The 26,578-nt window shown below is 30.9% G+C and overlaps 1 protein-coding gene across 4 annotated transcripts in view; it reads left to right on the plus strand.

The window, feature by feature from the left end:
• The window catches only part of LOC118196992 (uncharacterized), a 443,070-nt gene that overhangs the window by 296,964 nt on the left and 119,528 nt on the right, over positions 1–26,578 (plus strand). For all 4 annotated transcript variants that reach the window (XM_085825207.1, XM_085825216.1, XM_085825217.1 and 1 more), the window contains one exon: positions 8,998–9,195. In XM_085825207.1, coding sequence (XP_085681333.1) covers positions 8,998–9,195 — 198 coding nt within the window. The remainder of the gene's footprint in view (positions 1–8,997; positions 9,196–26,578) is intronic.

Genomic DNA, 26,578 nt, shown 5'->3' on the forward strand with positions numbered 1-26,578 from the left:
AAGAAGTATTATTGTGATGTTTAGAATAATAAATTCTTTTAAATTAGTAACTGAGAACATATTTACATTTTTCCTCAAAATTATACTGCTCAAAGCATTTATAACTACCATGCTTTTTAATAAGCTCATGGTATTTTCAATAACACATTTTTACATATTAAAATCTTAATTAATAATTTTAAAAGCTAAATATACAGTAATATATGACTGCAGTAGAATGGAGCGGCTTGTAAAGTAAATTTATTCGTTTTATGTTATCAAAATCAAAATTTCCTTTCTAAAAATTCTAACATGAAAATACTTGCTTGTCTCAGAGAACAAAATGCTCTGAAAAACACAAATAGCAATCTAGTACGAGCATTCATCAGTTAATATGTTTCTTAAGTAGAGTAATATTATCAGATGAAAAATAAATGTATCATTAACAGATTTCTGTTAGTTAATGCCTTTATAAGTGTAATTTTGTTATCAGCATGAAAAAATTATATCATCTGCTTTATTTCATAGTTAATCAGAAATAAAATAAAGTTAAAAAAATTTTCTCACTTGAAGAAAGTATTAATATTCATCTCCTTCTTAAATTTTGCTGTATTACCTTAATGTTTGTTGTCACATAGGTTTATTGCTCATGCTTCATTGCATAGACTACATCTGATAATTATTTACCTGACTTAGAAGATTTTTATGAAATACGGAATAAAAATTGTTTCACATTTCATTGACTTAATTGTTGCAGAAACTTTGTGATATATTCTAATTTGCTGTGAGAGATTTAAATTACATTAGGTTGTCAATTTAGATGTACTGTTAAAATTCACTGACATTCAATTTAATAGTGCATTTTTTAATAAGAATAATCAACAAGTAAGCCTCGAAGAACATTATGCGCTGGAATATTTCGAGAGAAAGAGAGGAGTTCGATAGAACAAATTTTCGAAACTGAATAACTAATACAACCAAAAATTTTGATTTCGTTTATATATATAGAAAATACTTTCTCTCTTGTTATAACATGCTGTTAGTCAACAAAACAGCATGTTATGGCAATAAAGAAAAATATTAGTTAGTTTAACGTTTGGCTAATGCTAAAACACTAGTTAAAGTAGATGGCAAGTCGTATATACACTTATGTGTAGAAATTTTAATTAGAATTGTGACACATTTTGATTCCAGTTCTTTAAATTCGCTAAAAATATCACGCTCGGTCTAAAATTTAATTCTGTGTCCTGATGTTGAAAGGATAGCCATTCGTTTTTTCGACGTCTAGCATTATTAAATCTCATTACTTACTTATTCAGTCCTTATGGTTCTAGATTCTAACAAATAATTTTTAGCACTCGTATTAACTCGAAACTAACACTATCTTTTTTTTAATTTATATTTTTATTCTAAATTTTCTTAGGTTTGTATAAATAGATATTTTTGTAGATGAAATCGCAGAATGAGAGGAGGGGGTTTATCATACTACATAGAATAATTAAACTAAACTAAATTCAGTGGCGCAAACAGCCCTAATGGGCCAAGACCTGCACTGCCCCGAAATCTGCTTTCTTGACCGTGGGCCCAGGGGTGCGTAAGTATATGCCCTGAACAAGTGGTCAGCTTGTCGCAGGACCCCCAGTGTTTAGTCCCCAAGCGAACTTGGTACTCATTTTATCGACCCAAAGGATGGAATCAAGGGATGAAAGGCTGAGTCGACCTTACCCAGCCCGAGGTTCGAACCCCGGAGCTGTGGTGCTGCTGCACGATGCGCTAGCCACTGAGCCACTGGGCCTCACATAGAGTAATTACACTAGTTAAATACTAAATAAACAGCATTACTAATCGCCGTATATATAATTGTATAATTACCGCAAATTATAACAGCAATTTTTGATAAGTGGTTTCAATTTAGGCCTCCGTTCACAAATGTGCATAAAAACATATAGGTGTCCTCCAGCCACACCTAAATTTTAAAGATGGGAGAAAATCTAAGATTTTCAGAATTACTGCAACAAAAAATAAATATTCACATACATTTTCCTTTCTTAAAATTTGTACTAAATCATAAGAAGGAATTTATATTCGAAGGCGTCTTATTTACGAGTAGATACAGTGTTATTAATAATATAAGTCTTAAGTACTGAAGGTATTTTATCACAGTGTATTAATAATATAATCCTATTTCAAAAATTAGTTTACATTTGTTAAATCATATACCAATTCTTATATTTGAGATAAACATAGTATTTCTTTTTATACCTTTCGTTCTAATATAATACTAAGCAATACCTAAAACAATTTCGTAATGCGGTAAATTTAAATTTGACAATACTTTCTGAAACCTGAAATTATTTTAGCACTTTCTATTACTTTTCAGGGGAAAAATAAAAATATTAAAGATCTAGTTAGATATTTCAAAATTTAATAATTCACTCAATTTTCTTTTTAAAAGGACTTTTTCACGCGGTTTTGATTTAATATGTTTATACATAAAAATTCCACGCCTCTTCTTGCGAGATATAATTTAATCAAAAACGGTTCAAAATATATATTTTTTTTTTACACCTGAATTTTGATAAAAAAATTCTTACGTAAAGGAGCATCCTTGAAACTTATAATAAACTTGCCAAATATAAGAAGATCTCTTGAAATTATAAAAAGTTATAAAAAGAAATACTATGTTCATCTCAAATATAAGAACTGGTATATGATTTAACAAATGCTAACTAATTTTTGAAATAGGATTATATTATTAATACACTGTGATAAAATACCTTCAGTACTAATAATTTCAGTAATTTTAAATTTATCCATTTTGAATACTAATATTCCTCCTCGAAACTGCTCTAAAAAAAGTGCATAAAATAATTTCTTTGTTTTATCATTATAAATCAACAAAACCTTATTTTAATCTGCAAGCTTTAGAGAATTTACGAGACATGTTAGTTAATGATAACGACAGAATGTGATAAAATGTTATACTCAGTGCAATGATGCATTTATTAACAATGCAGAAAATATTCTTCATTTGCAGTTAAATTGATAGTAAGTGGTAAAAAAAGTCGATAAAATCTAATTAAGAAAAGCGTGTAAGTCGTTCCGCCAAATTACGCATCAACGAGTTTATGAACGAATTGAACAACTTAGACAATACTTTGCATTTTCATTTGAATAATATCTTACAGATTTTTAAGAAAATTGTAATAAGAAAATGCAGCCAATGTTGTTTTTTACGAACTAGATAAGCTTTCAATAAAATGTGTAAAAACATTCAGTGGAAATAAGTAATTAAAAAAAATAAAAACATGGAATGCTGGTTCAAAAGTGAACAAAAATTAGTAGGAGAAATAAATTGATTTCAAATAAACCAAGCCCTTAATTACTAAGGAGATATAATTATATAAGTATATGACATATAAATCAAATCCTTAAATTAGTGACATAAAATTTTCTCTGATAAAAGTACTTTTTTTCCCTTACTTATATTCATATGTTTAGATATTTTTATAAATTTATAAGAAAACAACTATATTTGAATATAGTTGTTAACAAATAAAAATTTAATGGAAGATTTTCGATAATGATTAATTTGAAATCAAGTTATTCCTCTCACTAAGTGTTCATTTTTCAAACCAGCATTCCATTTTTTCTTTTTTAAAAATTATTTATTTCCATTGAATGTTTTTACACATTCTATCGAAAGCTTATCTAACTTGTAAAAAACAACATTGGCTGCATTTTCTTATTAAAATTTTCTTAAGAACCTGTAAGATATTATTCAACTGAAAATGCGAAATATTGTCTAAGTCGTTCAATTCATTCATAAAATTTTAAGAGCTCGTTGACACGTAAGTTGGCAGAGTGATGTCAAGCAGCTTCACAGTGTTGGAAACAAGTGAAATAAATTTCTGCTCTGAGATATGCACTGTACACACGTAAGCGTATAAGAGGGTGCGTAACGATTATAAATTATTCTTAAAATCTTCAAACTTCGCTTATTAATATTTATCCAGACGGTCGGCTTCATAATTCGTTCCTTTTAAACGCGTTAAACATTTCTTATTCGCTAATTATTTATGCTATGAGAGATTTCAAGGCGTCTGCCAGCTGGTTTAGAATACGAAACAAACTTTGTGTTTCTCGCCTTTCTTCTGTCGCTGTCTTTATTCACACCGTTTAAACACGTCCACAAACGAGGCCAATAACGTCATCTTGAAGGTTCCCTCAGAAAATTCGGGAAGCGGCAACGGTTTTCACGGAATGCCTGCTACACTTGGCAAATTCCTTGGTGATGCGGTTGCCCATGGTAACGGTCTCCGAGGCAACGCTCGAGAGGACTGCCTAAACTAATCATTTATGAAGGTGGACATTCTCGAAGGCGGCTTCATGCGAAGAATTTCTACTCACCGTTTGTTACACGGCGAGGTTTCCCGCTTTTGGAGAAGGTGGGAGAAGCTCGGGTGATGGAAATCCATATTTTTTGTCCACAGTTGTTTCCCTTGGTACAGGCATCGTTGCAAATAGGGGAGGGAAGGTTATAAGTACTGTTAAAGCAGTCTTTTTGAGAATAACCCCTATCCAGTCTTTTTAATGTCCTATAAGGATTTTTAATGTAAAAGACTACTGAGCATTCATTTAAACAACAACAAAAATAATAGGCGTGTCCTTCCCTTGGAAATGAATGGAATGTTCTATTTGAGGAAAAAAAAAGTATAAAATATTTTCTATTTGCTTCATATTTATGCATATTCTGAATTTTAGGCCTCAGGAAAAAAAACAAATTAATTACTTTTATTATTTCAGATCTATATTTCCTAACTTAATTCCATAAGGTGTAGGTGTATTTAATCATGGCAAAGCACACGAGGGCTATCTGCCTAAGGGGAGGAATGCCTTTCGTGGAGGACTTTCTAAGGGAAACTGGCTCGTATACACGTTACACATGGGGAAAACCACGAAAACGCCCATGCAGCCAGCCCGTTCGCGGGATTCGAACCTCGGACCGAACTACCAGTGTTCAGCGACTTTACCGCTCGGCCGCTGGTGGGCCTTAATTCCATAAGAAATTTTGAATTGGAAAAAAACTTTTGTATGAATATTCCGATTTAGAAATTACAAAATTCATTTTAGTTTTCTGCAAAATGATATTTGTATTCATTTAGCGAGGATGAATTCGCTTGTTTTTCGTTGAAAATACCATTTACGGTTGCATGATAATTCCTAAATGCATAAATGGGTAAAAGAAAGGAATCTGAAATTTCATTTGGTGAAGTTACTCAATGTAGACCCTAAGAATTAAAAAGAAAGGAAAAGACAAACCTGATTTATAACTGTAAAACATGCTTGAGAAAAAACACAAAACGTTTTCAGTTGCAACCTAATGTCCTAATTATAAACCATTAAACTTTGGATAAAAGTTTTATTACTTTGGATTAGCATATATAAAATATGGGATTGAATGATTCGTAAAGTATGGGAGCGGAATAATGATTTAATATCTTAAAATTTTTACAAAATAATTCCAGTTAATATGAAAAAGTCTTAATTATCAAAACTGTAGCAAACTTTAACTGCCAAATAAATGACTATTTTAACCATAGGTTTACGGCTTAATTTAATTAATACTACTTACCTTAAGTTCTTTCTGATATTCTATACTGTGAAAGTTAAATAATTTATCTTGAAAAATGGAGAAAAATACACTTGTTTATAAATAATCAACTAAAATTTCAAAAACTAAATACTTGAGTATACTGATAAATTATTTTCCTATCAGCTTGTTTATCAGTTGTTTGATTTTAATTAAATAATTCTTTTGGGATAAATTGCTACTAACATGGTCTTCTAAAGTTTTAAATTAGTACTATTATTTAATATGGAGATCTGAAACTTTATATTATATATTGATTAAGAATTTTATATCATATTACTTTAAAACTTCATAATAATTTCATTTGAAAAGAGCCAATAATTCTAATGCTGGGGGGGGGAGGAAACTTATTAAACACAATTAATTGGTCAATGTACTTAAACTTCTCAAAAAGAGAAAAACCGAAAAAAATACGGTATACCTGAGACCTGTGTTTATTTTCTTTGGATTGATTATAATGGTTGATTCAAAAATATTTTACATTTGTATTGATAAGATATCAGCGAAACATCTTTTCATCTGATAAATTAAGATGAATAAAACGTAGATACTAGATAAGGTTTTATATTTAGCTGATATATTAGCTGACTAGTATGAAATGGATATTAAACACAATAGAACAAGAAAAAAGAAATGAATATTAACAGATACGGATACGATTTCAGCAGGATATGGATATTAAAACTACATCAACTAGTTTCTTATGTATTTAATTTGGTCTTGTTGAAATAATTTTGATTTAAATATTTACAGCAAAATGTTACTCTTAGCCCAAGGCTGTTAACAACATTTTTTCGTAGTATAATACAATTTTTAATTTACAGTTTTGTTTTATTTTATAATTTAAATGTTTTAAAAATTGTTTGTGGTTATAATTTACTTTACTTAATTGTTGCATAACAGTCTTAGTAGAAATTGTGCTGGATTTAAGTTTTAAAATACTATTTACACCCTTTTCCGTTTTTGTTGTGTATATATGTATATGTTATGTGCACATATATTTGGAATTTTTGTTTAAAATGATATTTAACTTGAAAAATTTCTAGCAAAATGATAAGCTATACAGATAGCTTATTAAAATATTTTTTATTACAATAGAAATCTAAATTAGAAAATTTTATTACCATAGAAACGTTACTTAAAATACTGACTCAGATTTATTCCAATAATTCATCGCATTAATTAAATTTATTTTCCTTGAGATGATATATGAAAAAACTTTTCTAATGATAAATTATATATACAATACGTATATATGTATGTATATATGTGCATGCAATAAATTAGAAAACTTGTTTACCCAGATCCATTAATGAGAAAAACTTGGCAAATGTTCATTTTTACCGTAATAAACATTTGCGGCTACAAATAACTTGGCACACTAGTCGGCATTCTTTCAAAACATAGCATTTTGTAAACTAATATAACATTACAGTAAAAAGAAAACAACGCGGCAACGTCTTATTGGCAAGAGAAGCAGATGTGAAATGCGATGTGATCAGCCGAAATCTTAATTTAGAAGGAGTTAGTTTGGATTTCGATACCATTTTGATTGGTTAATTAATAAAGCTGTGAGGACTACTACAATTTAAATTGAGAGTTTTGATTAACATATTTTTACATATATTTCTTTTTATCTTATTCAATTTATTGATATTTTTGGTATTTTTAGTAATATCATTTTATGTTAAAAATAGAGAAGCAACATCGAGAATTTTAAATATAAAATTATTTTAAATTTTATTCAGCAGTAATTTTTCCCTTTATAAATTGGCAACAGTAACTATCATTTCTACCTAAGAAGGAAAACGAAATACTTGTAGGATACTTTAATATCTGTTAAATTTTTGCATTTTCAGTTTTTATAGTAATTTACAGAATTTAAAAATAGTTTCTAAAGAATTAGGGAATTACAATTTTGCTTACATTTTTGAGGAATATTCTAAATTGTTTTGAATTTATAAACATAAGAGAAAAGAGCTAAAAGTTAGAATGATAATTAATTCTTTTCATAATAGACACGATATCCTTGACAGACCTCATTTTTAAATGCACTTTTAAAAAATAAAGGTATACATAAAAGAAGTTAAGCCACATTATTTTAATTTTATCTCATCAACAGCTTTCGTCACCTTTACTTTCATTCAAGATAAACTCAGCATGAAAGTAAATTTGTTACAGCACGTAAATAAATGCTTCGCTGATATGGCAGACAGAATTTTTTCCCCCGCTTAAACTCAAACTATATGCACTTTGCCAAAAAATCCTTTGCAAGATATTTTATAAGGAAGAAGTCTCTGCTTGTGTCAAGATGAGCTTCGTGAATGAAAAACAAAACACCCACTGTTTGTGGCTGAAAAACGATCGGTAGATTCGTTATCTCGAAAGCAAAACACCCACTCTCTTGCTGCGTTTTCCTGATAATGATCTCTTAACTGGGTTTTCGTATTCGTATGCTTTTTTTTCTGAAACAGATATCGAGAAAAACTCACTCTTTACTCCTAAACTCCAAACTTAAACTTCATACTGCAAGGCGTTTTGCTGGGCAAATTTAACTACTTCCCCCAAATACGAGTCGCGAGACTTCTGTGCTTCATATAAATGGTATATGTATGTATTTTTATGTATAAAAATATTTAACTTAATATATTTACGAACGTTCTTTCTGTCGATGGGAAATAAGGTAACAGTGCCATACCTGTAAACGGCGAATCATTCCCAATCAAGTAGCATACTTAATATATCTTTCGAAGTGTCTATTTTATAATGCATTTTATAAAGGGCACGCAAGTGAGTCAATTTTGATGATTGTCAACGAAACAGAATATTTAATAATAGGCTTCTATGCAAAGAAATCCTTTTAAATATTATTATTTAATTAATAAAAACAAGATGTAAAGTCATAGTCGGAGCCTAGAGTATAAATATGCCACCCAACCGGGATAGTGATTAGCGAGGCTAACTGCCGTACCGTGCGTATGGACGTTTGCAAATGTATAGTGTCTGTGCGGCATGGGCACACTCTAAATACGCGGGGAACCGAAGGTTCTTTCGAGGGGTTGTTAGTAGAAGAAAAGAGGGTCCAAATTGGTGCCAACGTTTCTCTGGAGGCACAACTCTATACCAGAGTTTTGTAAGTTGAAAAATAAATAGGCTATAACTTGTTAAAAAGATGAAATGAAGAATGCCGTCATTTGTACTGGAGAGGTGTACTGGTGGCACGAAACGTGTACTGGAGACGTTTTGTGCAGAAAGCGGTTCTATGTATGAAATAAATAAACAGTCAGCTATGCAGTATAACATTTTTCCTTTATTTAATGTATTTATTTAGCTAGGATTCACTAAAATGTTATCTTTTTTTACAGGTACTACGAGACAGGTTCAATCAAGCCGGGGGTGATCGGGGGCAGTAAACCGAAGGTGGCGACGCCGAAGGTGGTGGATGCCATAGCCAACTACAAAAAACAAAATCCGACCATGTTCGCCTGGGAGATTAGGGATCGGCTGCTCGCTGATGGCGTCTGCGATCAGGACAATATACCGTCCGTCAGCTCCATCAACAGGTAAGACTAAGCCTTTTTCTCATTAAATATGTAAACAGGTATTCCTATGATAAATCCATGAGATTCATAACGCAAATTTTTTAAGAGACCGTTTTAGAAATTTTTGCTTATTATTCAATGAATAATGAAATGTAATGTCTAGTTGAAATGTAATATTTTCTCCCTCATCTTCAAAGAAACTCTTCTCTGTCAAAGAAACGAAGAAGTCTGTCCATTTAGGCCTTTACTGTATTTGACATGCAACAATGCATCATCACACCAAGCAAAAAATGAGGGGTTATTGATTAATTAACTAAGATAAAGTATTAAAATTTTATGAGTTAAAGTATACCTAGTAGAAGGGATGCCACCACAGAGAATTTTCTAAAAATAAAGGACTCATATTTATCTTATTAATGGAAAAAACTATGAAATGCGCATTTAACTAGCTCAATAAATTTGAACCCCTGACGCATATAGTAGAATTTGCTTCTTGCTTTTTTATATTCACAGATGCACAATTTATGAAACGAATAACAAGACAATATGGCAATAGTTAATTATTCACTTCGAGACAAAATAATCATCTCAGCCGTTAATTGTAATTTCAATTTTGCATTACTTGTTCGAAACTTACAATGCATTTAAATTGATCTTACAAAACAATGGTCTGTGTTTGCCTCATTTACATTTATCTAACCATATCGCATGAATAGAAAATAATCTGAAACTTTATCTTTCATATTTGCGAACCCATAATCAAATTTCAGGAAACAATTTTCGGTATATATATATTGTAAATCCTACGTTATATTTATTTGTTAAGCACCTCGAAAGAAAACTTTACGTCTTCGAGATATTTATTATATTTTCCCTCCGCTTTCGCTTCATGGTAAAAAAATTAAAGTACTTCTTCCAAAGAAAAATATATATTGCAAGGCCCTGTGGGCAAGCGATACAGATACTACCTAAATAATTAAAAATTTCCTTTATTAAATAAGTACCTATGTGGCGTTATGTATGATAAAATAATGTTACAGTATAGTTTTTTTTCTATTGCTTGATTTTAAAGCTTTGATAAAATATAATATAAAATAAATATAAATGTTATATTTATTTTATTTTATATTTAAATATAAAATTTTATGTTCTGTATCTTTAATTTCTGGAAGATGAATTCTTAATTAATAGGTCTCAGCTTACAATTATACCAACTGTTAAACTGAAATCTGCATGTAAAGATCATATTGCAGTTTCATTTTAATATTTTTATAATTTCTAAGTTGTGAAATATGTTTTTAAATTTTTTAAACTTTTAATAGAAAACTCTTTGAAATGAAATAGTGGACTTAATCTGAAGTTTTCAAATAGCAACACTTTTTAATTTTTTATTTCTATTAATTTGCGGTGTTTTGGTAATGTGAGAAGAATGGAAAACGAATAAGTTCCATAAATTGTCTCAAAGATTGCTCTATATTCTTCTAAATTCGTTAACATTGCTACATATGTTTTTATATTTTTCATACGTCGCTTAATCTGTACAGATAAAAGTACGATATTTGGTAACCACATGCTTTTCTCAAGTCTTAACTTTTTTGTGGTGGTAAATTAAGACTTTTTTCATTTCACAAAATTTCTCAATAAAGTAATATGTATAATAACAGAAGTAATGAATAAAGATTTCCAAAGAATTAGTTCACTAAATTCTTTTCGTGAATTCTAGCAATTGTCAAAAACATGTTTTACAAAAAAGTAACAATGTGATATTACAACTTTTGTGAGTTAGATTTAAAATTATACTAAAGGGTCATTTAATATTTCGCAAGATGATTTACAGATATAGGTACATTTTAATAAAATAATTCAACCATTTTTATATGAATTTGCATCATGCATTATCATGTTAATATATTATTGAATTACAGATGTAAATAAGTTGAACAACCTAAAGAGCAATTTTCAAATTTGTATCAATTAGATGGTCTCAAATGTTGTTAAGAATTTAAATTTATATCATAAAAGATTTTTATTAAACTGCTTTTTTTGCCACCAAAATACTTCTTATAATTGATTATGTATAATTTAGAAACTTTTTACTCTGAATCGGCCTTAAAATATTGTATGTATATTACCTATCTATTTTAGAAAAAGGTTGCTTTTTTAGATACAAAAACTAGGTCTTTTAAACAGAAAAATATTTTAGTATAAAAGTAAATTTATATATCATCGTTTCTTCATTTTTAGACCAGTTAAAAACCAATAGTTGAAAGTTTATTCTTTGTATTTACAGTAATCTTAAGGTACTTATCAAACAAACGCCATAAAATCCAATACCTATGTCTGTGGGAAGGGTGGTTGAAATTTTAATAACTATGAGTAAAAATTTTAATCTCACTATAGTCAAGGATTGATGATTGCAGCTAAGCTGTAACATATTCAGAAAATTAGAGTTTTTTCCTCGACACAAGCAAATTAAGTTTAATAGTACTTTTATTTTCCAATGTGAAAGAATTTGTTTCCATTCTTTTAGCTTATGCTGTAAAAATGAAAGAGATTAATGAGAAGCTCTAACCTTCTATTATGTTACTATAACAGTTATTTTATGCTTTGGATCTTTACTCTCACTTTCTTTCTACTCACTTGCCAGAATGAAAATTAGCTGGCTTGTATTTAAGCTGAGTTTTATTTTTTTTTATTTATTTTTTATTTTTTTATTCTAAGGCAGAGAGTATTTTGCTTCTCGAGGCCATGTTACTAAGTTGCTGCTACCTCTGATACGATTTGTAGTCCTAGGTCTTGTATTATAATTGCCGATATTTGAATATCTACGCCGGTTATATCTGTGAGCCAACTCCGCGTTAAAATGATTGATGAATCAGCTGGAATCTCCTTGTTTTTGCTGTAGTCTATATGTTAAAATCAGAGTTAGAAGAAAAAGCAAAATAATACATTTATCTGCTTAGATTTAATTAATATAATAATATAAATAACTTCTTTAATTTTTGTTGTGTATAATTATTCATTGATTTTAGGTTTGTCTAATAAGTATGTAAATTTTAAAATGACTCTATTAAAACTCAAATTGCATTGAATTTCAAATAATTTCATAATTCTTCAAAAAATGCAAAACGAAATCCCTTTTTATAAGGCATTTTACATTTAGCCTAGGTATATATTTCATATTTAAGAATATAAACCTATCTGATTATGATATGTATTGCATTTAAAAAAAACTGTCGAAATTATGGTAAAAACATACAGATTTTCCTATTTTATTGAAAAATTTAGATAAAATTTTAATTCGATGCTTAAAAATACTAACGTCACCACCGATGACATAATTTACTAATTTATAAGTTTAGCTTATAATAGTAAAACGGTACACTTTTATTAGTTTAAAGGTGTATTCTTCTTTATATTCATGGTCTTCTAGGTATGATCTACTCTAGTTCATTTCCTATCGTATTAATTTATTAATTTTAAGGAAGAGGTCGTTAATTAAAAGTTTTTCATCTTTAGGATTTAAACCCTAATCAAAATGAATACCTTTCGTACCCCGCGTCACTTATTGATACTTCCCTGCGCCGAAGTTTAAAAGGCGAAATTTTATCCATTAAAAACATGCCTTCCAAAAAGCACTCCCTCTCTCATTCGAAACAACCTCACGCGAATTAACTTCCCACAGGGGGACTTAGCACTACAACAAGAATCGGACTCGACGACACGCGGGAAACACGTGGGATAATCCCAGATAAGCCACGCTACCTTCCACTAACACAGGCCAGTTACACAATCCTCCGTCTACAGCGATTACGCCAAGGGCTCCCGGCAGGACCGCGGTGCGCCCCGGACGAATTAATAAATATTAGGGAGCGTGGGGCTGACAGCATTTCAGCTTGGCAATCCGACGCTTTTTGATGAATGTGGCCTGTCTTTCGGGGTGATCGTGATAGCGGTGGATGAAGTGCAGAGACGCTAGTTTTCAGGGGTGGAGGGTACTAGGGAAGGGAGAGGCACTTTTCGAGTAGGAGTTGGAAGGGTGTTTTACATGATTTTAGATCTCGAAAGGGAAAGTGTGGGGATGAAGGTAGGCAGACGTCATTGGTTGTGTGATATATACCTGGGTTTGCTCTGTGAATTAACGCTTGCTTTTGCAGGGCAGCAGAAAGATGTAAACTTAATGATAACGACATAACACCACGCTTTTGTGATGCCAGAAGTAAGGCAAGTTAGATTATGTAGGCACACTAGTATATGACATCTACCACTAAAATTTTGCTTAATTGAAGCTTGTCTGGGTTTAATTGAACAAGATGCAGTAATTGGAGTGGTAACCTTTGACCACTGGTGCATTTGCTGTGCCACCGAAAGCTTGTTGTCATCTAACTTAGTGTGGTCATGGAAAATTTCGTAGCTTTTCAGAATATGCTGTTACGTTAAAACAATTTCAGTAATAACATGCAGAGGTTTAAAACAAATTATCTGCATTGTAATTAATGTTTCAAATAAAATGCCTATTTCTTAAATATTTTCCTTGGGCTATTAAACTGCATCTTGATTCTCAAAATAAAGGCCTTTCTCAAAGTTAGCAATGATCTTTTTCTCTTATTATCTTGCACAGTTTTCTTTAGTTGATATAAGCTTTAAGTCATGGTTTATAACGCTATCATATTAACATGACAGGCACAAGAGTCTACTCATGAAACAGCAGAGAACTTTGAAGGAGTAAATGATGTAGATGATTTAAGATGTACAGTTAATAACTCTTACGTTTGTGTTTCTTCAAGAAATTAATCAATAGTATCTCGTAGCTCTGGTACGAGGGAATTTTAATCTCTGATGATAAAGGGACAGAATATCTGCTTTAAATATAAGTATTAAACGTTATTTTGATTACAAGAAAAACAAAATCTAGCATTTTTTTAACATTAAATTTTTTGTTATTGTTGTTATGGTTTTTTGGAGGTGTGCGTGGGGAATCAGTAATAATCTCAAATTCTGATGTATATTATATTAAATTGAAAATTTTATTAAAATTTTTGCTATCAGACGTTTTGGGTACTTTTATATTATTTCGCAAAAGTAAATTGATAGTTTTTTATTACAAATATTAATTTATTACAAATACTATTATAAATTCTTTCTTTATAAGTACTCTCCATGTATTGGTTTCTCTAATTATATAATTTTCATACAGAATTTTTCAATATATTCTCTATTCAGCCGTACAACTAGGTAAAAGTTGTCGAATATTATGTTCACCCCAACTTAAATAATTGGTTATCATTTTATTTGTAATTGACTAAGAAGTATTTAAAACATTCTGATTATTTTGCTACTCGTTGGATCATATTTTTTTGAGGAGGGAGGAGACTAAGACTTGAGGGTTTTTGAAATAGTTATGAAAATGCAGGAATATGTAGTCTTCCGTTATTTATTAGTTGTTTCTTTTCCATGCGAAAGCAGTACCTACTATTTGCAAAGCTGCTATTTGTAAAAAAATTTCTCTTCTTTGGAAAAAATATTTTCTATTTTATAACTTAGAAAAGCAAATTTTTTAAAGTGTTTTAATTGTAGAATAAGGATACTTCTTTACGGGAGTACTTAAATGTCTTAAATCGAAACAAATGCAATTTTTTAAAGCAATCGCTATTTAGTGTATCGATTTGAAAATAATACTCTTGATTAAGATAAATTTTAAGAAATAAAAAAAGAATGGTAAAACGTTATTGCGTTTTGTCGTAATCTCGAGAAAACGAATCTGCCTTCCTGCTAGCCTTCTTAGCCTTTCTTCAAAATTTCCTTAAAATAACCGCACATTAGATCTGGTCAAAGCCAAAGGCAAGGAAAGGTAGTTAGGGATATACCGTTACTTATTTGTTTTCACGCATAGTATAATGATTGAGGTCTAAATTGAAACCTATCCTCTAGATTTGGCTATAATAATTAACGGTAGTTATGCATTTATACCTACAGTTATTACATGTGTAGTTTATTTACAACTTAATTAACTTAATTATTCTATGTAGTATGATGATTTAACTCCTTAGAATTCTGAAATTCCACTTATCCACTTATCAGAATACCCTTTATAAAATCTTATCAAATTTTAGACGAAAAGATAGGTATAAAAATCTGAAAGGCTTCAGATTTTAATATCACACTAGAGTATCTGCGATGCTCCAGAGCATCGCAGTTTACCAATCTGCTGTTGGATCTGCTAGCACAATTTTCTTTGTATTTTGAGATTTATTATTAAGCATTGCTGTCTTCACACTTGCGTTACATAGAGTTCAACAGCAAAAGCAGAAAAATTTTAAAAGCAGCATAGTAGCGTAGTTTGAGAATTCGTGATGTTGTATTAAGTATTGACATAAAGTTTTCAATTTTTGCAGATTTTTCTCAGTTCATCATATCAGTGTTCACTTTTTCTTAGTAAGATATCTCAGAAATCTTTTTTTTGTCTTCTAACGTTAACTTCTTAACGTTCTGTGTGTTGAATTTTTTTTTAATTTCATGGTATTCGCACTTAAGTCACATAAAATTCACCAGTAAGGTAATAAAATATTTAAAAAGTGCGTGTTTTTAGAGTTTCTGATAAAATATTTGGAGTTGCTTCGCTATATTGTTTCTTTAAAAACTAGCCGCTCGCACGGCCATCCGCCTAAAATAGTTATTATAAAAAATCTGACGTGTACACCACATGACTTCCTTGTATGGAATATTAAATTATACGCATTTTTTCTTACATTTCGTTTAAACTTATTGGATAGAATTAAACCTACTTCACCGACAGCGCATAGACCACAATAGAATAAATGCATTCTTTAAAATTCACTTTGTTTACCATAGCGACACTCTGGCGTTGGGTTCACTTAACAGTATTATATTTCGTTCATATTATAACTCAGAATGCACAAAAGTTATATCATTTAAATAATTATCTAATCGTTGCTACATGTTCTATTCACATACTATAATAAAGCTAGAACGACGTATAAAAGAAATTAAGCAAACAAAACAAAAAAGAAACAGTTTTTCAGAGACGATTGAGTATTTCTCGTTCAGTTAATTCAGTTCTCACTTCGCGACAATGCAAAAATACATAAAAACTCAAAATATCTGCATTAAAAATTACGAAGTAAATCTCAAACACTTACATCCTTGAATGCATTCCAGAATGGATTAAACATGATTTAATTCGTAATAATAAAAGAAGGCGTTTTCTTTGTCATGCGAAGCTTATTTTCTCTAGATTGACAACAAATCTACTATTCTGCTGTTTCAAATGTAAACAAGCAATGGCCACCATGGCAAAAAGTATTAGGCTTAGCGGCACTTAAACAACTTTAAAATTGTTGATAATTCTAAACATATTGCATACAGATTTACTAAAGGCACAAAAACCTTAACCGGAAGATAAGAACAACATAATTCAATCATTTTTAAAGCAAAAAATTCACAATTTATAAACATATAAGAATATAGAATCTGAGATCACTGAGCCGAGTAACAGAGTGGATATATATATATATTTATATATTTTTGGTTCGGCCGATTGCAACCAAAATACGAGGTGCACATGTACATGTTATAGCAGTCCTACATACTAAATTTCAACGTTCTGAGGCGACTCGTTTTTGAGTTATGCGAGATACGTACGTACGTACGTACATACGTTCGTACAGACGCCACGAAAAATTCTCTTCAGAATTCCTTTTAAAGCAGTTTTATAATTTTTTTGGAGGAAAAGAGTGTTTTATTCTGTCTTTACGTACAGATATCACGGAAATACATCGTTAAATTGCATTCGAAAGAGGCCAAAATGGATATTTTCGTTGAAATATGCTGCCTGAAGCTTTTCGCGATTACAATACTTCCTTCTTACTTCGTACAAGGAAGTAAAAACAATAAAATATTTAATTCTTTCAGTGAGTTCAGCTAGTATCATTTTATAAAAATATTTTATATTTCTAATTAGATATCTTAGGATTTAAATGCATTTTCGTTTAAACCATTCATTAAAATGCAGAGAAAATAGTTTTTTAAGAACTATTTTCATTCACTTGCGATTTACTACTCAATAACATAAAGATTAAGTCTGAATGTAGAATGTCTTAATCTTTTCTAAATGGCAACACGCTGATGCGTGGAGATAATAAGTATTCTATTTGAGGGAACAGCAACACATTGTTTCAGAAAGCCGAATTTGTGGATTAAAATTGAAACATAAATATCGTAGATTTTGTCAAATGGCAGCAGTCTTGCGTTTGAGATAAAAATGTTTTATTTTGGACGGTACTACTACTTCTTGCTTTCAAATCTCCGAGTTTGTTAAATTTGTATAAAGTATGAAATAAATAATAATAATAATTCCCTTAGAGATCTCTCCATGAAAACGACTCTCCTTTCAAGACTTGCCGTATTTGATTCAACAAACAAAACTTCTATGTAGGTAGCAGCTTTAGGAAAATGATAATAATACTCTATATCGATACTTATTTATACATTCAGAAACATTAGCTGCCTTGGAAAAAACTCGACTACAGAAGTGATTGCAGTGAGAGATTTCTCTGTTCCTTTCCTACGGCAAATTGTCTTGCAGTTGCAGTTAAGTCGAAGACTTAAAATGAAGATAAGTAGTTATCTTCAAAAAGGTTTACTATGCACCATGCAGTAAAAACTTGTTTTTGCATTATATTTAACATATATAACTCATATGTGTAACTTTCTGGCTATAAAATTATCAACATGATAAAAAAATTGCTTATAAAGATACTAATTAAGATGTTTTGTCTAAAAATCTTCAACTAAGTGCTTACTTTGTAAGTATTTCTAAAAAGGCGTTTAATTTGGTGAACAAACTTGTAGCTTTTCTAGATATAAATAAGTTTGCTGGAGAAAGCAGGTTGGCTAAGTTGGGAAATAAGTTCCATTATAAAGAATACTGTTGATTTGTATCAGAAATAAAGAAATAATTTTATTTGCTTCAAAGCACAGAAGCACAGAATTGCCTGAAGGAAATCCTGGTGTCTTCTTATTTGGGGAATAAAATCATGAGGTGGTCTATATAAAGAGAGATAAAATTTAATTATGCTGTGCTTCTCAATTTAAAAGAAAGAATGATCCAAATGCATCATCTAACAATCTTTTTAAAATAAATTGTGAAGCAATCTCTGTTATATGTTAAAGAAAATGTCTCTAAAACATGTTCCTGAGTAATAAAATGTATAAATATATCAAAAAACCTCTCTTTTTTTTTATAAATGAACAACAAAAAACAAAGTCAGGGAGTGTCAAGGCTAGAATAGTTTACCTCGGTATATAATGAACTGATTAAAAACGAGTACTCAAATCATCATAATATTTTACAGGCACAAAACAGTCAAAATAAACGTAAAACGGAAGAATGATGAAAAAAATTAATTTTTTTTATCTAAAAAAATAATCACAAGTTTAATTTTCGTATATTTCTTTTTGAACATATTCAAGTTACACAAAATTTGCATTTTATATAGAGAAATGTTTATGCAAGAAAGAGATTTAACAATCTGTGAAAAAATGCAAAGGTCAGTTAAATCTATGCAAAAGTGCCTTAGTCATTGCTTCTATCACAACCATTTAGACCTATACCACTTTCACCCTCTATATCTGTCTTATTTAAAATCAAGCTCACCCTCCTGAATCAAAAATAAAAGTATAAATATAAAGATTGGTTGGAAGGACGCGAACGAATTTTTCTCGCCAAATTCCCCCTTTCCGAAAAATAATAATAAAAACTCGCACATGTATACATACACACTCACCCACATACGTACCCGCCAAACCACGACTAGTATAAACCAAAACGAAAATGCAAAGGAAAAAGGAAAAAACATCGTGAAAACGCATTACTTGATATTTATAGCCCCACTAGTGAGGGAAGTTTCCCCGCTAGGTTATGGGCTTTGCACGGGGGAGGAGTCTTGTCATTCCTCGGTGGAGAAGACATGTACCGTATGTATCGCCAAATCAATGCAGATCAGAACTGTGGCACAGGAAATTTCTGGGGGATATTCCTGAACGGAAAACATAGAACAGGGCTTCAGGGATGAAAGAGATAGGTATGAAATATGTGACAAGCAGGGATATTTTAACCGGAAGCATTTGTCTTATGCACTTCAATAAAAAATTTATGGAGAAGTGTGTTTTTGTCTCTTCGGAAATCGAATGATGGGTATTTTGTTTTCAAGAAAATGCTACGCCATTTAGATAAAGAAATAGGAATCCACTATGTTTCTATACCCTATTGTGGTTTCAAAAGTAGCGCAAAGAAATCAAGAATTCTGAATTTCTGATAGTTGTGCGTCTGATTTCAAATATTTCTTGGCTCAAGCTATCAAAAAGGATTTATTTCACATGAAAAAGCTTAGTTTACTTATGAGAGAGAACGATGTGTTTAAGAAGATGCGGATTTGATAATTACCGATCTTATATCATCCTACCTTATGTAAGAGATATTGTTTTTTTTATGAACAGAATGTTAAAGGTAAACCTACTTTAAGCCACACGAAATTCCACGAGACTTACACATGAAAGTAAATAACTCATAATACAAGGGGAATACAATTAAAAAATAAAAACATAATATTTAGGTCAGGAGAGGACAAAGACAAAATATAAAACACCAATACTATTAGATAAAAATACTAAAATATACTATACACAATTAAATTTTGTTAATACTACTATAAAAGAAAATAAGCTAACTTAATACTAGCAAAATAATAATAAAATTGAAATAATACTAATACAAGGGGGAAAGGATGTACCAACAATACAGTATAACAATACATAACGCATAGACGATATGCAAAATAGTACAGTGACAAATAAAAGATTAAATTCGAATCATATAAATAATAATTCAAACAACAAATAAATGCGGGCAAGATTGCAAGGGCTTCGGAGCTCCTAACAATATCGTAGAAAACAGGAGGCAAGCAATTAGAGAGCTGTTCTAAACTCACTTTAAATATACTTCTGGCACTCGCACACAACCTGAAATGTAATAAAATATTTTCTGCATTTTCCACAGAATAGCTGCCAGTAGAGTCCACTAGTAATAATATTCAAACGAAGTAAGTAAATTCCAAAATTCCCATGACCAGTCAAAATCTGAGTAAGCTTATAATACGGTTGAAAATGCCTACACTTAAGTCGTTGAAAACCCTTGGAAAAAATCTCTTTGTCCATTAAGCCTTCGAAGATGCAAGATATTCAGCATTCCAATCAACCACTGTTTTTTCCCAAGCCACATGCTTGGGGCCGGATTCTGAGAAAGAGATTTGTTGTCCTCTTATCACTGCATTACATTTAATTAAATAATTCTGACGATGTTTCAAATTTCTGTATTTGTATTATTATCATAATAACAATTTTGAACTCTTGGTTTAATAAAGCAAATTTTTACGCAAAATTAAAAATTATTCAAAAACATGGAATTAAAAAATGAAAAATTCAGCCATCTTGAATATGCATAACAGAGATTATTCTTCTGTAGATATAACTGAATGCCTGTAAACTTATATGGAATTTAGAACATAATAAACTGTAACAAAAACTCTTATTTTAGAACTTTTATATAAGAGAGATTACTATTTATGAACAGATGAAGATGCTCCTAAACCATTTCTAACGTAATTACCAAACGGAAAAAAAGAATATGGGGGACGTTCAGATATAAAAAGAAAGTTATTAAATGCATTTTATGTATTGAATACAAGGAAAAGAATTAAATAAGGTTTTCTTTTGTATCTATCTGCCATTCCGATGAAGTTGTTCCAGTACTCGTAAATGTTTTGAATTCAAGAGGAATAAATGTTTTTCAGTTGCATGCTGACTCACTCTTGCGCAGGAGGAAAACTCTCTGACTTGTGTTTATTTTTCACCTCTCACCTGGCTTTCTGTAAAAGACTTTCACTAATCATGCATTCTAGACTGAGAGCAGCACATATTTCCGAACTCATTTTGAAGTCTCGATTAAATGTAAAACTGAATGATACCTTTGTTAATCAAAAACCTAATAATAATTTGCTATGCGTTACTGTTAAGAATCTTCAGTTCAGCCAAGTTGATTACAATTAACAGGTGTAATGGTAAGAGATTTACAAAAACGAAGCATGAAAATTGTTGTTTAGATTTAAATGTTTAAGTAAAAGCAGATTTTCCGAATAGGTAATTAACCTAAAACATGATATACATCTTATATTTAAAACATTTTTAGATAGATTTTCTCTGCATTTAAAAACAAAAAATTATGCTTGCCTACTTAAAATACCCAAACTAACTAACTAACTAAATAAATAAATCTTCGCTTTTTACTTGACATACAGGTCAAGAGATTAAATAACAATAAAGATAACACCAAGTTTGTAAAATTAACATTTAAAAACAAAAAAATGCTAATATCCTTCACTTATCGATCAAATTTTCAGACATATACCAAGAGAAAAACTCCAGTGTCTACATTTTTCTTTATACTTATCCATAAAATATTTTAAATGCGTCCTGAGATATTTTTATAATTAAATTCAAAACATTGATCTTTTTTTACAGATTACTTAGATCATTTAACTTAAGATCAAGGGTTGCTATTTCAGTTTGATCTTTTACACAGAATAGGCAGGTTGTTAAACTAAGATCGATAACTATTACTTCAATTATTTAATTGCTAGTTATTTTAAAAGGTAAACTTTAAGAAATTTGTCTTCGAAGAAACAGATGTAAAAGATTTTCTAATTATATCTGCTACGTCCGTTTTATATAAAAAAAGGATATATATATACAGAAGTTTTAATAATATGCTAAACTTTAAAAATTTTCTAAAATTGTCCAAGCTAAGTGTTAAGAACTGCGTTATATTTTATATACTAGAGCAGAATCCTCCTTAATTGTAGTTTGTTTATGTAATTAAGCACAAGAAATGATAAATAGTGTGTAGAATTATTTACCTTAAAAATAAAATAATTCTTTTAAACTTCCACGTAAAAAAACTAAAGGAATTCCGTTTTCAAGGATTATAACTTAATAAAGACATTTTAAATTGCTGCTAGTTTGAATAAACAACAAATTAAAAAAATAAATCAACACATGAGGAATTAGGTTTTGAAAAACGTGAAGTGAGAAATAAATAGCAATTAGGAAGAAAATATTAATCTCTCGGGATAGAAATATCAAATCATTATTCATTGGCTTGTCGCATCCTGTTCGAAACTAATATCAGAAATAACCAGAACTTCGTTGCACCTGTATAAGGGTTTTCCGCACAACGCATAGTGTATTGGAAGAAAACAAACATCAAAGGAAAACAGAGCTTCATATCGCAAATACGGTAAAAGGCTGAACTGACCAAACCAAATGGACATCGGAAGCCGCCAGAGGGTTTTCAGGGCGGCTCTTTGATAAATAATTGATCGACACTCTCCAAAGCTGTTCGGAAATGCCCTTCTATACCCCCTGTATCCCTTCTTGTCCCCCTTTTACACTGCACATAGAATTCAACAACAGCTTGGCGATCAGATTTGGCGGCAAAACCGCTTTTTATTACGCCTATCCTAATGCCGAATTAATTTGTTTCCATGTACCTGAAATATTTTTCTTACGTTTTAGCTTCAAAAAAATAAACAGAAATTACCAATATATTGAGAAGCTAAGTGATATAACTGAAAACAAAAGTATTGTATTATATTCCAATACAAATGGCTGATTATTATTATAAAGAGAGAGAGAGAAAGATGTACATAAGATAAAAGCATTTTTTCCCTCGAACTATTATTTAATGATTTAGTACTAATGTAACAAACAATAATATTCCAAGAAACATGAAATATAAAATAAACAGGTTTACTAAATTTCTGTAAGATGTTTTCAAATTTTTTATACATTTGACTGCAGACAGAGTAATACTTTCCTTCTCTATTTCATGTAAATAACGTAAAGAATAAAGATTGTTGGACGTACTACAGATCTGAAAGTATATGATTTTATAAATTTCAAGCCATTTCAAATCAAATTTCAATTTATGTTTGTTGTAAGTATTCATCCGTTGACTTTTTAAAGAAATATCGCCAAATTAAACGCATTTTACATAATTTAATAGCTGGAATAAAGCTGCTCATTTTCCCCATTTAGTTGATATGTTCTCAGTCATACATTCAAAACCACACATGATACAGAATCATGCATTAACTAAATAATGAATAAATAGCTTAATACAGATTCTTAATACAGAATAAATAGCTTAATACATTACGGAATATCATTAAACAATAAAAATTCCAAGGAAATGAAATGCATTTATAACTTTCCTCATTTCAGATGTAATTTTTCTTTAAAACTGTGCAGAAGAGCTTCAAAAAGGCGCCAAGTCGCTATTTGGCTCAATATAGATTATGGAAACCCAGCCAGTTTTACAACACTAACACACACGTATGTAGCAAAGGCAACTGCATCTATTCACTCACACGGCCTTCCTCAATTCTATTACGGCAGAACAGACGCGGCAGATTTCCCCAAACACCCCTCAGTACCGATCAGGTGTCGGTCAAAAGAGGGGAGAGGCACAGAAATAAAGGGGCGATCACCTCTCCTCACACACCACTCCAAATAGGCCACGGCGATGAAAGCAAGTCGATTACTGACCATTAAATTTGATCGAAGCTTATAAGCAACATGAAGTCGTAAGTTTTGGTGTGCGTGTTGAGTAAGCTTGTTGTTGATTATAAGGAACTTTACTTAAGATAAGGGAATCAGAAAACACACAATTTTATACATATTACTTTTGAGGTACTGCACTTGAGACCAAATACCACAACAATTTAGCGATTAATGAATTTTTTTTTCTTTTTCTGTGAAGCAAAATTTCTGATCATCCTATGAACGTCATCACTCAAGAATATGCGAATCCTTGCTTCGAGGGGGAAGGAGAAGAAAGTAAAAATTAAAAAAAAAAAAAAAAAGTATGTGAAATAATCAAGATTCGATTTTTCGCTAAAATTATTTCAAACTTATCTCAAAGAATAAATATCTCTCTTTTTTGCTATCTTAAAAAGTTGAAAAACATTTTAGAAACACATTTAAATGATAAAAGTGCAAATCTTTGGCTCGCGCTTGATACCAATGGCGCTATTTTAACATTAATGGGAATCATAATTTAGGGTTATTCATATAACATTGTGCTAAGTTCCTTTATGTCAGTATAGATAAAAAGACATGAATGACGAAATCCATTAACTATCGTAATGCTGCTTTTGTCTTGTCCATTTATTTCATGGAAGAATGTTTGTCAGAGCCTCAAGGAGGTTGGACCTTTACTTCGACCCAGTTTTGAAGAAGAGCACCTCCCTACCACTAAATCTGCCCCCAAACACCTGTCTCCTACCACCAAACCACACGAGAAGACTTTCGGCTCGCCATATATTTGGAGTACCACCATGCCGCAAAGACAATATATAATTACAATCATCCATGTCTTCTCCGGGATTCGAACCGTGCCCTTCAGTACCGCAGTAAGCTTCCCTAACCACTGTATCGTCTGGGCGGCTGAATATCGTTATTTCATCTACATTTATTTATTTTCAAAGTGGCATTAAAATATGAATTGATTTTCCCTTCTTGTAGCCGGGTAGAACGATTATTAATAAACGTGGAGGCAACATTCATTACTGATTTCCTTGTCTTCCTCAGCTCAAAGAAGGCTGTTTTTAAAATCGATTAACATCATGTTATGTGTAATCTCTGAATAAATTTGGTTTTGAAGTCTCTCGTCCTTCTTCGTGTTGCGTTTGGGATGGCCAGCACTGTAACATAAGAATTTAGTTGCTTTAGACGTTGGACGATTGCGGCTATGTTATATCGTACCTTCCGGAATGGCCATAAGCTTATTCGTAAAGTTTTTTAACTTATAAGCAGTACAGAGAGTTTTATTAAGTTTAAAATCCCAAGTAGTTGTTAAAAAATGTTACTTGATTCTAAATTTAGGCTGTATATAATTTTGGTCAAAAACTGTAAATGGCAGCCACAAGATAGATTTGTTCTGAGAGGAATATTAGCTTAATTTTCAGATGTACATTTTGCATATAAATTTTTTAGAATAAATAATAAATAATACATGTAAAAAAATCAAATAAATAAAAAATTCTGAAAGCTTTCAAATTTTACATTATGCCCTAAGGGACTATTTTTAACGTTTTGTGTGTTACCTTTATTTATTAAATATCATATTATTTGCATTTAAAACATAAAATTCAATTCAACAGCAATATTGCAAAATAATTTTAAAATGCAGTATATCTTTAGAATTTCCGATACACAGTCTCGCGAGCTGGAGATAATTTTTTTTTTCCTGTACAGTGTTGCCATTGCTCGCTTTGAAATTTTTGAGTTTATAAGGTATTTCTCCCGCCTTCTTAGCTTGCCTTCGTAGTGTAGTGGTATGCATGCTAGGCGCGTATTCCAGAGGTCCGTGGTTCAATTCCCGTCGAAGGCTTTGCTCATTTTTCATCTTGCCTGCTTCCAAAAATACCTAATGTCTCTACAGTGGCGCCCGAACTAAAAAGGGTGGTGGGTGATGATTCTTCACACCCAGGATTTGGCGATTGGGTCCCTTAAAATCCTAGTCGCCCTTTAAAAGGGGAAGTATATAAGGTATTTCTCCCGCCTTCTTGGCATGCCTTCGTGGTGTGGCAGTCTGCATGCTGGGCGCGTATTCCAGAGGTCCGTGGATCGATTCTCGGCGAAGGTGTTGCTAATTTTTTATGTGTCCGCCCTTCAAATAACCTAATGTCTCTACAAGTTTGTTAGTCAAAAATTCGTTAAAGTTTTACAGAATATGAAATAGATAATAAACCAAATTCTAAATTAGGGCTTCCGGATGCTAATATTCGGTGGAAATTATGTTATTCAAAATGTGACGTCTCTAGGTGCCATTGTTTTATCGCAATGCCAGAAACATACATACATACATTTATGCAGATACTTCATTATTTAATTTCTTTAAATGTAACAAAGAGCGATAATATTTGGTGGCAACAATTAGAAAAGCAAATCGACATTTATAGCGAATCAACGCGAAATGCCAAAACGAAATTAATAGCCCTTCTCGGCTAACGCCCTTTTTGGCTAATAAGTACTTAATTAAAAAAATAAATAGGGATTTCAGAACAAACTATTATATTTAAAAAAATATGCTAATATTTGAACAGAAGGGCAAATAAAAACATTTTAAGCTTATTTAAACACTTTTATTAGGAAGTTAAAAAGAAGGTCCAAACCAAGAAGCTGGTTTCTTGGACTGCAAATAAAAATATTTAAGCAAGATAACTCATTTTTCTTTATCATTTCCCTGAAATATTAGTGCGAAGTA

Source organism: Stegodyphus dumicola, chromosome 1 (genome assembly GCF_044657685.1).
Source record: "Stegodyphus dumicola isolate Sdum_Otavi_A_Nest chromosome 1, ASM4465768v1".
In the NCBI taxonomy this organism is placed as follows: Eukaryota; Metazoa; Arthropoda; class Arachnida; order Araneae; family Eresidae; genus Stegodyphus; species Stegodyphus dumicola.